Genomic DNA, 14,669 nt, shown 5'->3' with positions numbered 1-14,669 from the left:
AGATGGGTAGAGGGGTAAAGAGAGGGGTAGAGGGGTAAAGAGAGGGGTAGATGGGTAGAGGGGTAAAGAGAGGGGTAGAGGGGTAAAGAGAGGGGTAGATGGATAGAGGGGTAAAGAGAGGGGTAGATGGGTAGAGGGGTAAAGAGAGGGGTGGATGGGTAGGTGGGTAAAGAGAGGGTAAGAATGGGGTAGAACATTGGAGGTGTGGGCAGGGTTGCCCAAATGTTTTCTCAAATGCCCAGAATCTTTTAGGAAAATATAATAATATGAGTCCAACGTAACATTTATATTACATAAAGCTTAAAAAACTTACATTAACTGTGGAAGTCTCTATCAAAACTCACATCTAACAAAGACTACGTCCTAGGATTGGGCTAAGCCCCTAGTGTTTATAACGCTTGGCTCTGCCCCTGGGGTAGAAGGGTAGATAGAGTACAGAGAGGGGTGGATGGGTAGATGGGGTAAAGAAAGGGGTAAATGTGGTTAGAGAAACACCTGGAAGACCATTAGACAGAGCTTCCAGTTCACATCCAGCTCCTGCAGTCTGGTCTCTGAGCTTGCAGCTATAGGAGGGAAGGAGTGAAGGGGGGAAGAATATAGGACAGATAGAATGATCTGTGGATACTTTCCATTCTTGTGGAGAGTTCTATTGCTGTGGCGGTGTTGGTGTGTGTGTGTGTGTCAGTGTGTGTGGAGAGAGGGTGGAGGAGGGGGGTGGCAGAGTTATGAAAACCATACGGCACAAGGGAAAAGCTGAGTCCGGCATAACCCCCCCCCCCCCCCCATCACCCCTCCATCTCCTTCTCCTCCACACTCACTACCCACCCCCTCTTCTAAAAACATACAATCCTTTTTCCGCTACGTTTTACCCCTCTCTCTGCTCTCCCCCTCACTGCCCTCCCCTTCTCTTTGTCCTCCCCCCTCTCTCTGCCCTCCCCCTCTCTCTGCCCTCCCCCCCTCTCTTCTTTCTCCCTCTCTCTCTCTGGTCCCTCCCCTCCCTCTTTCTTTCTTTCTTTCTTTCTTTATTTCAGATCAGTCAGAATTCTGGAGCAGGAGAGGCAGGAGACTGGAGGAAGAGGAGCTTAGCCAGGACGATAGGAGAGATACTGTACTGCTAGGATAGCCAAGAGGTACTGAGGTAGGAGGCTAGGAGACTGAGGCAGGAAGCTAGGAGACTGAGGTAGGTGAGGTGGGTTACCTGAGGCTGCAGACAGGTAAGGCGGGGTAGGACAAGACAGGACAGACCAGGTTAGGCCAGTGCAGGGTAGGACAGACTAGGGTAGAGTAGGCCAGGAGAGCAAGGTTGCAGTTTACCCATGGTACTGTGGAGGATGAGCAGTATTGGACTTCTCTGTGTGCTGGGTGTGCTGCTGTGTGTCTGTAGGCCCCCAGGCTGTCTAGCCCAGGGCCAGGGCCGGGCTCAGGGCCAGGTGAGGGGGCAGCAGGGGGGTGTAAGGAGGCAGGCGGGGGGTCAGGGCCGGGGCCAGGCAGCGGAGCTGGAGGAGGAGCTGAGGGAACAGGATGCTCTGTGCTTCGCGGGGGGATGCTACGTGGTCTACTTCCAACGGAAGACCTTCCGAGAGTCGCTGAGGAGCTGCAAGGACAAGGGCGGTAACCTGGCGACCGTGCGCAACGAGGAGGAAGCGGGCGTGGTCCACGAGCTGCTGTCGTCTGTAGAGACGCGTGGACCGAGGACCAGGCTCCGCCTCTGGATCGGCCTGCAGCGCCAGCCCCGCCAGTGCTCCTCCACGCGCCCCCTCAGGGGATTCACCTGGGTGTCAGGTGAGTTGGAAAACCCTAAAAAGTTGTGAAGAAACCGTTGGTGGAGCCATTTGTGGAACAATCAGTTGGTGAAAATGTGATGACTAGAACCTTACATTTATGCATTTTAGCAGATGCTTTTATCCAAACCTTCTTTGACAACATGGTTGTAGAATCAGTAGAACCATAATGGTTCTCCGATAAGTACATCTGAAGAACCTTTTAAAGTCCAATGTTCCATGCAGGACCACAAGGTTTCCACAGCCAAGCTTTGAATTTATTGAAATTGAACTTAAATTCAGATTAAATGAAAGGTTTTTCAATTAAATTAAATTGAAAGATTTTTCAATTACATTTTTCAATTAAATTAAATTGAAATGTAATTCAATAAAAATAAAGTTCACGAGGGAAACGTAACCCCAGAACCCTAGCATGAGTGTGCAGTGAGTTCCGGTGTTTAACGGGCCCCGCTGACTCGTCCCCAGGTGAGCCGGACGGCGAGTACACGGACTGGCTGCGTGCAGACCCCCCGGGGAGCTGTGCCGTGCATCGCTGTGTGGCCATCAGTGTCAACACAGCCGAGGAGGCGCGCGAGCAGCACGACAACTTCCGCTGGCTGGACGGTGCCTGCGCCCTAGCCGTGGACGGCTTCCTCTGCCTGCACTCCTACCGCGGCATGTGTCATCCCCTGGAGGCGGAGGGAGGCGGTGCTGCCATCTACACCACCCCCCTGGGCCTGGTCAGTACCCTGCTCACCTTCCTCCCCTACGGGTCTGTGGGGACTCTGCCCTGCCCCCCCGGCGCCCCTGGACCCTCGGACAAGTCTGTGCTGTGTACGGAGCGGGAGGATGGGGCTGTAGGCTGGTCCAAGGATGGCCCCCTGTGCTCTGAGACCCCTCAGGACCTCTGCGAGGAAGACAACGGTGGCTGCGAGCACTACTGCCAGAACTCCGACAATCACTTCTACTGCACATGCTCAGAAGGCTTCTCTCTGGCGGACGACGAGACCAGCTGTCTCCCAGACACCAGCCCGACCCCCGACGAGGACCCGGACCCGGCCCCGGACATCCCGGACCAAGACCGCGCCGGCCCCGGCCTCCCCTGTTCCTCCATGGGCTGTGAGTTCAGCTGCGAGCAGGGCCCCCGAGGGATTCGCTGCACCTGCCCTCCTGGCTTCCTGCTGGGGCGAGACGGGCGGAGTTGCGTGGACGTGGATGAGTGCAGCCAGGCGCCATGCCCTCAGACCTGCTTCAACCTCCCCGGAACCTTTGAGTGCGGCTGTCACCAAGGTTACGAGCAGGACCAAGAGGGGGAGTGCGTGTGCGCGCCGGAATATGAACCCAACAAGGACGGAGAATGTGTGTGCAGGCACGGATTCCAATCCAACAGGGAGGGAAAGTGTTTGGACATTGACGAGTGCCTGACCTCGGGGACATGTCAACACATGTGCCTGAACTATGTGGGAGGGTTCGAGTGCTACTGCAGGTCAGGGTTCAAGCTGCTGGCCGACCTGTACTCCTGTAGGCCTCTCCCAGAGGACTACGACTCCTCCACAGCAACAACATCACCCCTGACCCCTGACCTTGATGACGACCCTGGGAACCCTGATCTCGGCCATGACCCCAACTCCCTTGAGTGGCACACGAATCCCCCCAGTGATGAGTTACTGCCCCTGTCCACACAGACCTCTATGGTCCACTATGAGCACTTCACAATGCCTGGGGCTGGGGCTGGAGATGGAACTGGGGCTGGGATTGGGACTGAGACTGGGGCTGTGACTGGGGTTGGTACTGGGGCTGGGACTGGGGTTGGTACTGGGGCTGGGACTGGGGCTGATGCAGGGACTAGGACTAGAGCTGGGACTGGGGTTGGTACTGGGGCTGGGGCTGGGACTGGGGCTGATGCAGGGACTAGGACTAGAGCTGGGACTGGGGCTGGGGCTGATGCAGGCACTAGGACTAGAGCTGGGACTGGGACTGGGACTGAGACTGAGACTGGAGCTGAGACAAAGCCTGTCTCTGGGAAAGGAAAATCCACCGTGTCTGAAGCCGAGCCTGGGTCAGAGCAGCAGGAGGGCACAGGCAGGAAAAGGCAGGATCGTAGCTGGCTGCTGGTAGCCCTGCTGGTGCCCCTGTGTGTGTTCATCGTGGTGATGCTGGCGCTTGGAATTGTCTACTGCACCAGCTGTGCTGTGAATCAGAACAAGGGCCTGACAGACTGCTACCGCTGGGTCCTACCTGCCACCTCGCCCCAGGACAACAGAACCTCCAAGACTGGAACTTGTTCAAATGGACAGGGAGGGAGGGACTGAGGGAGGGAGGGACTGAGGGAGGGATGGAGGGTGTCTAAGTAATCATTTCCACTGCTGGGTTTTTGTTTGTTTGTGTTTTTTTATCTTCTTCTAAAATCACAGCTGGCTATTGTGCGTTGAGGCTTCACAGACCGGAGATGTTTATGGTTGGCCCTGTGTCTCTCAGAGCAGATCTGACGTGGTAAAGACAAGATCGAGTTGGCTGACCTGGAGAGACACAGACCAGGGAGATGGAGTGGTGTACACACAGCTGAGTCTTAGGGCTGGGGTTGGGGATTGATGCTGGAGGCTGGGGCTCAGGCTGGGTTTAGGGTTGGAAGCTGGGGCTGGTGTCTGGAGTTAGGGTTGGGATTGGAGGCTGGGGGTGAGGTTGAGGGCTGGGCCTGAGGGCTGGGCCTGGGAGGGGGCCCAGGCAAAGCTGGGAGCGCAGGAGTCAGTCACATCTCTGAGCACAAACACACACACACACACACACCCAGGGCACACACAGTCAGCACAGGAGCCGTCATGAAACTAATATTTAAGGTCTCTCAACTCTACCAGCCCTGACAACCAGACAGCTTCTTTCAGCATTGGAAAAACACCACGCAGGCAGGATCATATTACAGTGGGGTTCAGTTGGTCCTGGAGTTTTCAAACGCACGTTCAGTCAACCTGCTTTAGTTACACGTACTGGGTCCTTGTAAATACTTTGCACTGAATATGTATGGAATTTCAATAAAATCAGTAAACTGTTGAACGCTTGTAATGTGAGTTTTATTGTTCAGTGAAACGGACAGAAACGTGTCAAACTAAGAAATATTTTGCCCTCGAGAATGTATTAGCAGCGCCATCTGGTGTTGGTGATAGAGCCAGACATGACGTTATCTTTCAGCACTTCCATTGCGAGAGTGCTCCAGACGGAGTAAAGTGGTCTGTAAAGACCAGAGATCTGCAACCCTGTTTCTGGAGAGCTAGCGTCCTGAAAGATTTACAGTTTAACCTTGATTTACCAGATACATGTAATTCAACAAGTTGAAGTAATTGATTATCAAATTTGGTGGGTGCAAGTACCTACAAGACTACTTTCTATAGTCATAGTAAGGCAATCCTGGCTACGGGATTTGGCATCGTAATCGTGACACAACATAAACCCGTTTACGGACGCCTTTTTATTTCTCACTCAAAAATCTTCCGACGAGGATGGGATTCGAACCCACGCGTGCAGAGCACAATGGATTAGCAGTCCATCGCCTTAACCACTCGGCCACCTCGTCAGGTTGCCTATAATGCCTTAAGAAAAAAAGCGAAAATAAAAAAACTGATGTTATAATAAAATAATCTGCGTTATTTTGGGATTTACAAAACTATGTCTTTGCTTGGAGCTATCATGGTTTGAAAATAATTTGATTTTTACTCTTTTTATTCGGAGAGAACTCAGACTACGCATTTGATTGGTTGGAGGAGCGGGGTTGCCAGGTTCACAGAATTGTATTCAAATCAACCAATGTTGACCTAAAATGTATTTGGTGTTGGGCCAGCCTAAGGCAAAAATGTATGTATATTATGACAACTTCACCTCATGTCGCTTTGAAAAATGTTGTACTGAAATCAATACCCGGCATCAAATTGCGTAGTTCTTTATTTAGCTTTCGAGTTTATTTAAGCATTTTAGGGGAATAATTGGATGGAAACTGGCAACCCCAAGAGAGGAAGTGATTTGAGCGTGAGACGGCAATTTAATGTTTCGTTTCAGAGTTTCATATAAACTGGTGACCAGCTACAGTGTACATTGGCTGTACTGCAATAAATTGATTTCCCCAAAAGGTGCGTATAAAACCAATATACTTTAAATAACATTCAAAGCTTCTTTTGGTACAAGTGGTTAGCATATTTGACACGGGGGAAGCATAATAACCTTAACCGGCATTATTCATTCAGTCAGCCAACACGGTATTCAAGTAGAGTAGCTAGCTAGCTAGCACATATGGACACTTAGCTACTAGCTATCTTATGTTGTCGGACGGTCAGGTAGTGCTAACTATCTCGGTGAGCAAAATTGTTTTTAGGTGGTTGCTGAGAAATGGGCTTTGACACTAAACCAGGCAAGACAGACTATGCTATACCTAACGTTAGTTAACGTAAGTAATCAGACTCGAGAACACATCCTCCGGCCCAGACAAGTCAGAGCTCTCAAGTCCACGCGTTCGCCGTGAGACTCGAGCATTTCAGCCATTTCTCACGCTGAGAAATAATGGATAACTTGTCCCGCTATATACAATTAATGGACTAGGCGCAGGCATACTGAGATGATAGTAGTCTCGAGTTAAACAGAGTAGTAAAAAGCCAATCAGAGAACATCACCAGCACTTCAGAGAATTACCAGCTGGTGTCTGGTGAGTTGCCCTAGTAGCAAATTAGTTAAGAACGTGAATGCATGAAAGGTTATCTAAAATAAGATCTACTTGATCTAAAATGTGTCAATGATTGAAGCCAGCTCAATGTATAGCTATCAAATGTTCGCTAGGTTTTAGTTCTGATTGGTTGAATCCAGCTGTCAGTACACTTATGTATTATTACTACCTGCGATTCAGTGGATGTTACTGAATCGCAGTTACTACTAGCCTGTTAACTGTACTGACGGTTTTCCTGACAAACATTTATTCTGCATTTACTGACTGTTCCTCTAAGCAGCATGGCTACTAAACTTTGGCCTATTAACTGTTTCCCTGACTGTCTTTTCCATTATCTGTACAGACTGTTCCTAAAAGGCATAGCTACCATCTGTAATGACCGCTTACTTTCTGTTTCTCGAACCAGCATGGCAACTATACGCAGGCCCACTGACTTTGTCAAACCAGCCACTGTACCTTAGGTCTACTGACGGAACAGTACCTGAGCAGGCCTGTCTGCTGTATTTACCGATGGTGTCTCTCGTCTTTCTGACCGCCGCATGTCTCCCCCCCGCAGGCTTCAGGAGCGTGAGCAGCAGGAAGTTGACGATGGTGGACTCCCAGTACTTCCTGCCAAACGACATCGGCGTCTCCGCCCTGGATTGCCGCGAGGCCTTCCGTCTGCTGTCGCCGCGGGAGCAGCTGTACTCTCACTTCCTGTCGCGGGCAGCGTGGTACGGCGGCCTGGCTGTGCTGCTCCAGACGTCGCCGGAGTCCTCCAGCATCTACGTGCTGCTGCAGAGGCTGTTCCGGGGGCAGGACCCCGACCAGCTGGGGGAGGTGGCTACTGCTGCTGGGCTCAGCGCTGAGGAGTACCAGGTACGTGCATATACACACACGCATGTATGAATGAGAGTGTGTGTGTGTGTGTGTGTGTATATATATACACACACTCTCACTCATACATACACACAATGCACATATATATGTATATACACGCACATACTTATATACACAAACGATGAAATCATCCACCACACTATGTTAGGACTCTCATGTCAACAAACGTCAACTTACACACTGTGGGCACGGCACTGAAGGGACATCACTGTGTGTGTGTGTTTGTGTGTGTCTCTCTCTCGCAGGCCTTCCTGGTCTATGCTGCTGGCCTGTATGCCAACATGGGAAACTACAAGTCTTTTGGAGACACCAAGTTTATCCCCAACCTGCCCCAGGTAGAGACTCACTATGGAACAATGCTGCTGTACTACCAAGCTGTTACCACAGCTCCCCGATAACCTGGACATGTTATTGTGAAGCCTGCTGTTGTCACGCTTGTGTTGTGTTAGAACAGTTCTTACATTTAAATTTTAGTCATTTAGCAGACGCTCTTATCCAGAGCGACTCACACAGTAAGTACAGGGACATTCCCCCGAGGCAAGTAGGGTGAAGTGCCTTGCCCAAGGACACAACGTCATTTGGCACGGCCGGGAATCGAACCAGCGACCTTATGATTACTAGCCCGATTCTTTAACCGCTCAGCCACCTGACTCCCTAATGGATGTGGCGTCCTAACACTGTCGTGATGCTGCAGGAGAAGCTGAAGGCGCTGGTGTGGCGCAGCCAGGCGTTCAAGGATCGTCCGGCCGACATGGAGGCCCTGTGGGACAGCTGCTCCACGCGCCTCTACTCCCTGGAGGAGCGCCAGAAACAGCTGGGCCTGGGGGACAAGGTGAGCCCTGCCACTGCAGCCTGGGGGGCACAGCACACCTGGGGAGGGTTGAGGGTGTGGCTGGCGTGGAGATTGGGTCGTTGGATGTCCTAGATGTTGGGATTTAAGCTGTGGGTCAGGTCATTTGGTGTGGGCAGTTTGATAATGATGGTGTATGGTAGCTCCTGGTGTCATTATACTGTGAAACCTGATGTTGTTATAACATCATACCCGAGGTGTAATAATAACTCCATATTTTAGGTGTTATTATAACATGATATATACAGCGTCATAATATGATACCTGAGCTGTCATTATAAAACATGATACCTGAGGTGTCCTTAAATGTGATACCTGAAGTGCACGTCCGTGTTTGACTTGTGTGTTTCTTCTCCAGGGAACCACCACCTACTTCTCGGGTAACTGTGGTCTGAAGGATGCAGAGCTGGCCCAGAGGTTCTTGGACTCCAAGGTAAGCTGGCCCCTCTCTACATGTCTACCTGTCTACCTCTCCCGAGTGGCGTCAGAGAGGGTACCAGTGTGTCAGGGAGTCAGGTGGCTGAGCGGTGAGGGAGTCGGGCTAGTAATCCGAAGGTTGCCAGTTCGATTCCCGGTCATGCCAACTGACTTTGTGTCCTTGGGCAAGGCACTTCACCCTACTTGCCTCGGGGGAATGTCCCTGTACTTACTGTAAGTCGCTCTGGATAAGAGCATCTGCTAAATTACTAAATGTAAATGTGTGTCTCTCCCTACTGCAGAAGCTGAGTGCCTACAACACTCGTCTATTTAAGAAGGAGGGAGGAGGGAAGACGTGCTACGAGGTCCGCCTGGCCTCTGCTGTGACCACAGGTGAGGGGGGGGGGAGATAAAGACAGAGGTCGGAAGACAGAGTTACGGGTACAGGGGGAGATGGATGCAGGAAGTGGAGAGGTGAAATTCCTGTTCTCAGAACCTGTCGTCGTTGTTGTCGTTGTTGCGTGCAGACTGTGCCGTGGATGGCGAGGGGGAGACGTGCTGCGGCAGGTTTGAGTTTGAGGGCTGTGTGTTCACGGTGCAGAGAGGGGACTACGCTCACCTCATGAAGAAGGCCAGTGACAACCTGCACAAGGCCCAGGTCAGAGTCCTGTTGTACAGTACAAACCCCAACCTGCACTAGGCCCAGGTCAGAGTCCTCTAGTACAGTACTAACCCCAACCTGCACTAGGCCTTGGACAGAGTCCTCTAGTACAGTACTAACCCCAACCTGCACTAGGCCTTGGACAGAGTCCTCTAGTACAGTACTAACCCCAACCTGCACTAGGCCTTGGACAGAGTCCTCTAGTACAGTACAAACCCCAACCTGCACTAGGCCTTGGACAGAGTCCTCTAGTACAGTACTAACCCCAACCTGCACTAGGCCCAGGACAGAGTCCTCTAGTACAGTACAAACCCCAACCTGCACTAGGCCTTGGACAGAGTCCTCTAGTACAGTACAAACCCCAACCTGCACTAGGCCTTGGACAGAGTCCTCTAGTACAGTACTAACCCCAACCTGCACTAGGCCTTGGACAGAGTCCTCTAGTACAGTACTAACCCCAACCTGCACTAGGCCTTGGACAGAGTCCTCTAGTACAGGTAGTCCTCAAGTAAGTCATAAAGCCTAACTGTTATTTTAGTAAGTTACCAAACTTCCGATGGTGCGCTTTTATTAACAAGTTGCGTAGGCTCACACCTAGCCGCCCGCCTTATAAAACACAAATAATTACTGAACAAATTGTTTTGTGAAATAAATTACAATGGTTTGGAGATTAAGACATTTTTGGGTTGTGACTTAATGACCGAGGACACATGTGGGTCCTGAGCTTAGACCGGTAGAGAACCATTACTCTAGTACACTTATTCCACAGAGTCCACCCCACTGCACAGTAGAGTACCCCAACACAGTAGTCTCCACAATAGACACAGCCCAGATGGTTTGTGGTCTTGTGGGTTGACCCTTCACCTTTTGACTGACAGGCTCATGCTGCCAATGAGAACCAGCGGCGCATGCTGGAGGAGTACGAGCGCAGCTTCACTCTGGGCTCGTTGGACGCTCACAAGGAGGGCTCGCGCTACTGGATCAAAGACAAGGGGCCAATCGTGGAGAGGTAAGACTGCCGAGGCCCGCCCCTCGGGGGACGGACACTGTGGTGTGTGTGCTTGGGTGCGATCGGGCAAGTGTTGACTGGTTTCTGCTCTCCTCCACAGCTACATAGGCTTCATAGAGAGCTACAGAGACCCGTTTGGATCCAGAGGAGAGTTTGAAGGTACCGACCAGCTGCACCCCACTCTATTACCATGGTGATTAGGGATTCAGGGATTGTTGCCATGGAGATGAGGGTTTCAGGGGATCTTACTGTGGTAATCGGGATTTTAAGGGTTATCGTAGTGATTTTGGGGTTTAATGATTGTTGCCGTTGTGATTAGGGTGTCATGGGTTACTGTGGCGACTGTGTTTCAGGGTTTGTTGCGGTGGTGAACAAGGCGATGAGCGCTCGTTTCGGCAGCCTGGTGGGCTCTGCCGAGGTGCTACTGCCGGAGCTGCCCTGGCCACAGGCCTTCGAGAAGGACCGCTTCCTCAAGCCTGACTTCACCTCCCTGGACGTCCTCACCTTCGCCGGCAGCGGCATCCCCGCTGGCATCAACATCCCCAACTGTGGGTACCACACACATACACACACACACACACACACACACACACACATACACACACACACACACACACACACACACACACACATACACACACACACACACACACACACACACACACATACACACACACACATACACACACACACACACACACACATATACACACACACACACACACACACATATACACACACACACACACACACACACACACACATACACATACACATACACATACACACACACACACATACACACACACACGTAGTGGTATCCCTGCTAGCATTAACATCCCCAACTGTGGGTACCACACACATACACACACACACACACGTAGTGGTATCCCTGCTAGCATTAACATCCCCAACTGTGGGTACCACACACATACACACACACATACACACACACATGTAGTGGTATCCCTGCTAGCATTAACATACCCAACTGCACACACGCACAAGCAAACGCAAAATAGTTCTTAATACTTGATAATACTTGCTGTGTTATCAGAGACCGAGTGTGTGTGTGTGCTTGTGTGTCCAGATGATGACATCAGGCAGTCGGAGGGCTTTAAGAACGTCTCCCTGGGCAACGTGCTGGCGGTGGCCTACGCTACCCAGAAGGACAAGCTTACCTTCCTGGAGGAGGAGGACAAGGTCTGCCTGTCTGCCTGTCAGTATGTGTAACCTGTGTGTCTGCCTGTCAGGATGTGTAACCTGTCTATCTGTCCGTCTGTCTGTCAGGATGTGTATATCCAGTGGAAGGGGCCATCGTTCGAGGTGCAGGTGGGCCTTCATGAGCTGCTGGGACACGGGAGCGGAAAGCTGTTCGTCCAGGTCAGACACACACACATTCACTTACGTTCACAAGTCTCACACACAAACATTCACAGACACACACCTACATTTACATACATACATACATACACAGGTCAGACACACACACACTTGGTTGCCCATTCTGACTATGACTCCTCCCTGTTTAGGATGAGAATGGAAAGTTGAACTTTGAGAAGGAGAAGGTTGTGAACCCAGAGACTGGAGAACCGGTGAGTCCACACACGCGTGTCTGACACACACACACATGTTTGACACACACACACGTGTCTGACCTGTGTGTGTGTGTGTGTCAGATCTCCAGCTGGTACCAGGGCAGTGAGACCTGGGACAGTAAGTTCTCCACCATCGCCTCCTCCTATGAAGAATGTCGAGCGGAGTGTGTGGGGCTCTACCTGTGTCTCAACAAGCACGTGCTCAGGTCTGCGCTCACACACTTACACGCGCACACACAGAGCTTAGCACTGTAGTATGTCATGATTATGGTACTGCGTGTGTGATGCTAATGTTACTGTGTGTCTCCCCTGTGTGCGTGCAGCATATTTGGCCACGAGGGCCATGATGCAGAGGAGGTGGTTTATGTGAACTGGCTGAACATGGTGCGAGCTGGGCTGCTGGGGCTGGAGTTCTACACCCCTGAGAGCCAGAGCTGGAGACAGGTACACTGCACACTACATATTATACCCTGCACACTACATATTATACCCTGCACACTACATATTAAACCCTGCACACTACATATTATACCCTGCACACTACATATTATACCCTGCACACTACTTATTATACCCTGCACACTACATATTATACCCTGCACACTAGATATTATACCCTGCACACTAGATTTTATACCCTGCACACTACATATTATACCCTGCACACTACATATTATACCCTGCACACTAGATTTTATACCCTGCACACTACATATTATACCCTGCACACTACATATTATACCCTGCACACTACATATTATACCCTGCACACTAGATATTATACCCTGCACACTACATATTATACCCTTCACACTAGATATTATACCCTGCACACTACATATTATACCCTGCACACTACATATTATACCCTGCACACTACATATTATACCCTGCACACTAGATATTATACCCTGCACACTACATATTGCACCCTGCAAACTACATACTACACATAATCAATCAAACTTTATTGATATAGCACAAGTTATCCAACGAATGCAACTCCAATTGTTCCACTCCAATGTAAAAAGTGCCACTAAAGATTAAGTTAATCATACATCACAAAACACCCTGTTTGTGCACATGTTCACCTGGGCTTTCCTGCCACCTTTCCACTTCTTTTTACCACTACACACACCAGTCAGTAACCTCTGTATGTGTGTGTGTGTGTGTCTGCAGGCTCACATGCAGGCCAGGTATGTGATCCTGCGCGTGCTTCTGGAGGCGGGCCAGGGCCTGGTGACACTGCAGGAGTGCAGCGGGGCGGACGGCCTCCCCGACGCCCGCGTCTCCATCGACCGCTCCAAGATCCACACGGTGGGCAAGGGCGCCATCGAGAAGTTCCTCTGCAAGCTGCAGGTACTCGCACTCCCCGCTCCCCTCCTCTAGCCCCGTCCCAGGCAGGAATGTCGCGGCTCCATGCCGTGTCACGGTTCAGCGTGAATGGTACGGACACGGAATAGGGGGCCGTCGTTGCACCGGCATCGAGCTGGCTGCAGAGGTGGTCACAGAGCTGAGTCACGTCTGTGTCAAGGGGAGAGCGTTGAAGGGCCACACACGCTAGCAACAACGCTGACGTTGCGCCTCCGATTCCAGAACGCCAGCATGCTATCTAAAATCACACACTGGGCGACATTATGCAGGCTTTGTTTGGTTCGGTGTAAACAAGCAATTCTGGCAAAATCACAAGTTCTATTTTCGGCAATATTGCAAGACTTCTGCACAAAAGGGTGTGTTAAATAAAAAAATATTTATTTAACTGTGTCTGTTTTCTGTTCTCTCAGTTTTTGGGCCTTGCTGTTGCTGGTCTAGCATGTTCTAGCTGGTCTACCCGTGTCCTAACATTGTTCTGTGCTGTCCGCGTTCCTGCAGGTCCACAAGTCGACGGCGGACGTAGAAGGGGGGCGAAGCCTGTACGAGGGCTACTCTGCTGTGAGCGACAGCGGAACTCACAACTTCATGCGTCTGAGAGAGACCATTCTGCTGCGGAAGGAAGCCCGCAAGATGTTTGTCCAGGCCAACACCAGAGTCAAAGGTCAGTCCTCCCATCAGCCCCACAGACCAGACCTGTTGTTGTTGTACCCTCAGGGCTATGTGTGGAGGGGAGGTGTAGAAGGAAGTTGTTGAACGTGTCCGTGTGTTCCAGGAGACGCAGTGGAGCTGGTGGAGTATGACGGCAGCGCCGCCGGTCTCGTCCGCTCCTTCGTGGAGCGTTTCCCCGACGACGCTGAGGAGGTGGAGGCGGAGCTTCTGGCGCTGAGCAAAAAAGACTGCTCCTGCTGGTGCTGATGTAACCTGGGAGGGCTGAGGGCTTCTAGAACCCCCCGCGCCCTGAAACCTTCTAGAAAACCTGCCGATTGGAACGTTCTAGAACCTCCCACTCCCTGGAACCTTCTAGAACACTAGAATGTTCTAGAAGTTTCCGGGAACTTGCAGAGACCTCTTGGTCCATCTGGGAGGAGACGAACGGAGAGACTGGACCCGGGGTTGTCTGGCTGGTTGAGCCACACACAGCCAGCCACCAAAGCAAGCCCTCCAGTTATGTTGACGTGTTGGAACAGCTAGTTGTGTCTCAGACTTTGAGAAGGTCTCATGCTGAGGGCACTGTGATGCCAGCCTGCCTATGCAACAATAAACTGGGTCTCAACCACACCTGCCCCTGCCTCCTCTCCTCTGTCTGGCCTCCCAGAGGTATAAGTGCAGTTTCGGAGAATAAGGGGGGAAATGGGATGGGGGGGGGGGGGGGGGGAATGGGATGGGGGGGAAAGGAGGAAGGGGAAATCAAGAAGA

At 51.3% G+C, this 14,669-nt stretch overlaps 2 protein-coding genes and 1 non-coding gene across 3 annotated transcripts; 2 read left to right on the top strand and 1 right to left on the bottom strand.

Annotated features, from left to right (window-relative positions):
• The first annotated feature begins 183 nt into the window (after positions 1 to 183).
• Positions 184 to 4,072, top strand: LOC136933346 (endosialin-like). The gene is made up of 4 exons (XM_067228660.1): positions 184 to 188; positions 1,385 to 1,782; positions 2,247 to 3,694; positions 3,749 to 4,072. The coding sequence occupies exons 1-4, from the start codon at positions 184 to 186 to the stop codon at positions 4,070 to 4,072; spliced, it is 2,175 nt and encodes a 724-aa protein (XP_067084761.1).
• Positions 4,073 to 5,246: 1,174 nt separating this feature from the next.
• On the bottom strand, positions 5,247 to 5,328 carry trnas-gcu (transfer RNA serine (anticodon GCU)). The gene has a single exon. It is a non-coding gene; the product is annotated as a tRNA-Ser (tRNA).
• A 437-nt stretch (positions 5,329 to 5,765) lies between these two features.
• On the top strand, positions 5,766 to 14,531 carry dpp3 (dipeptidyl-peptidase 3). Its single transcript, XM_067229282.1, has 18 exons — positions 5,766 to 5,878; positions 7,022 to 7,323; positions 7,590 to 7,679; positions 8,039 to 8,176; positions 8,553 to 8,627; positions 8,914 to 9,004; positions 9,139 to 9,269; positions 10,151 to 10,281; positions 10,382 to 10,440; positions 10,635 to 10,829; positions 11,372 to 11,484; positions 11,572 to 11,664; positions 11,814 to 11,876; positions 11,961 to 12,085; positions 12,203 to 12,323; positions 13,059 to 13,238; positions 13,752 to 13,914; positions 14,026 to 14,531. The coding sequence occupies exons 1-18, from the start codon at positions 5,794 to 5,796 to the stop codon at positions 14,166 to 14,168; spliced, it is 2,298 nt and encodes a 765-aa protein (XP_067085383.1). The 5' UTR covers positions 5,766 to 5,793; the 3' UTR covers positions 14,169 to 14,531.
• Positions 14,532 to 14,669: the final 138 nt, after the last annotated feature.

Source organism: Osmerus mordax, chromosome 25 (assembly GCF_038355195.1).
Source record: "Osmerus mordax isolate fOsmMor3 chromosome 25, fOsmMor3.pri, whole genome shotgun sequence".
NCBI lineage: Eukaryota > Metazoa > Chordata > Actinopteri > Osmeriformes > Osmeridae > Osmerus > Osmerus mordax.
Note: the sequence above shows the minus strand (reverse complement) of the source record. Positions and strands in the feature narration are given on the sequence as shown.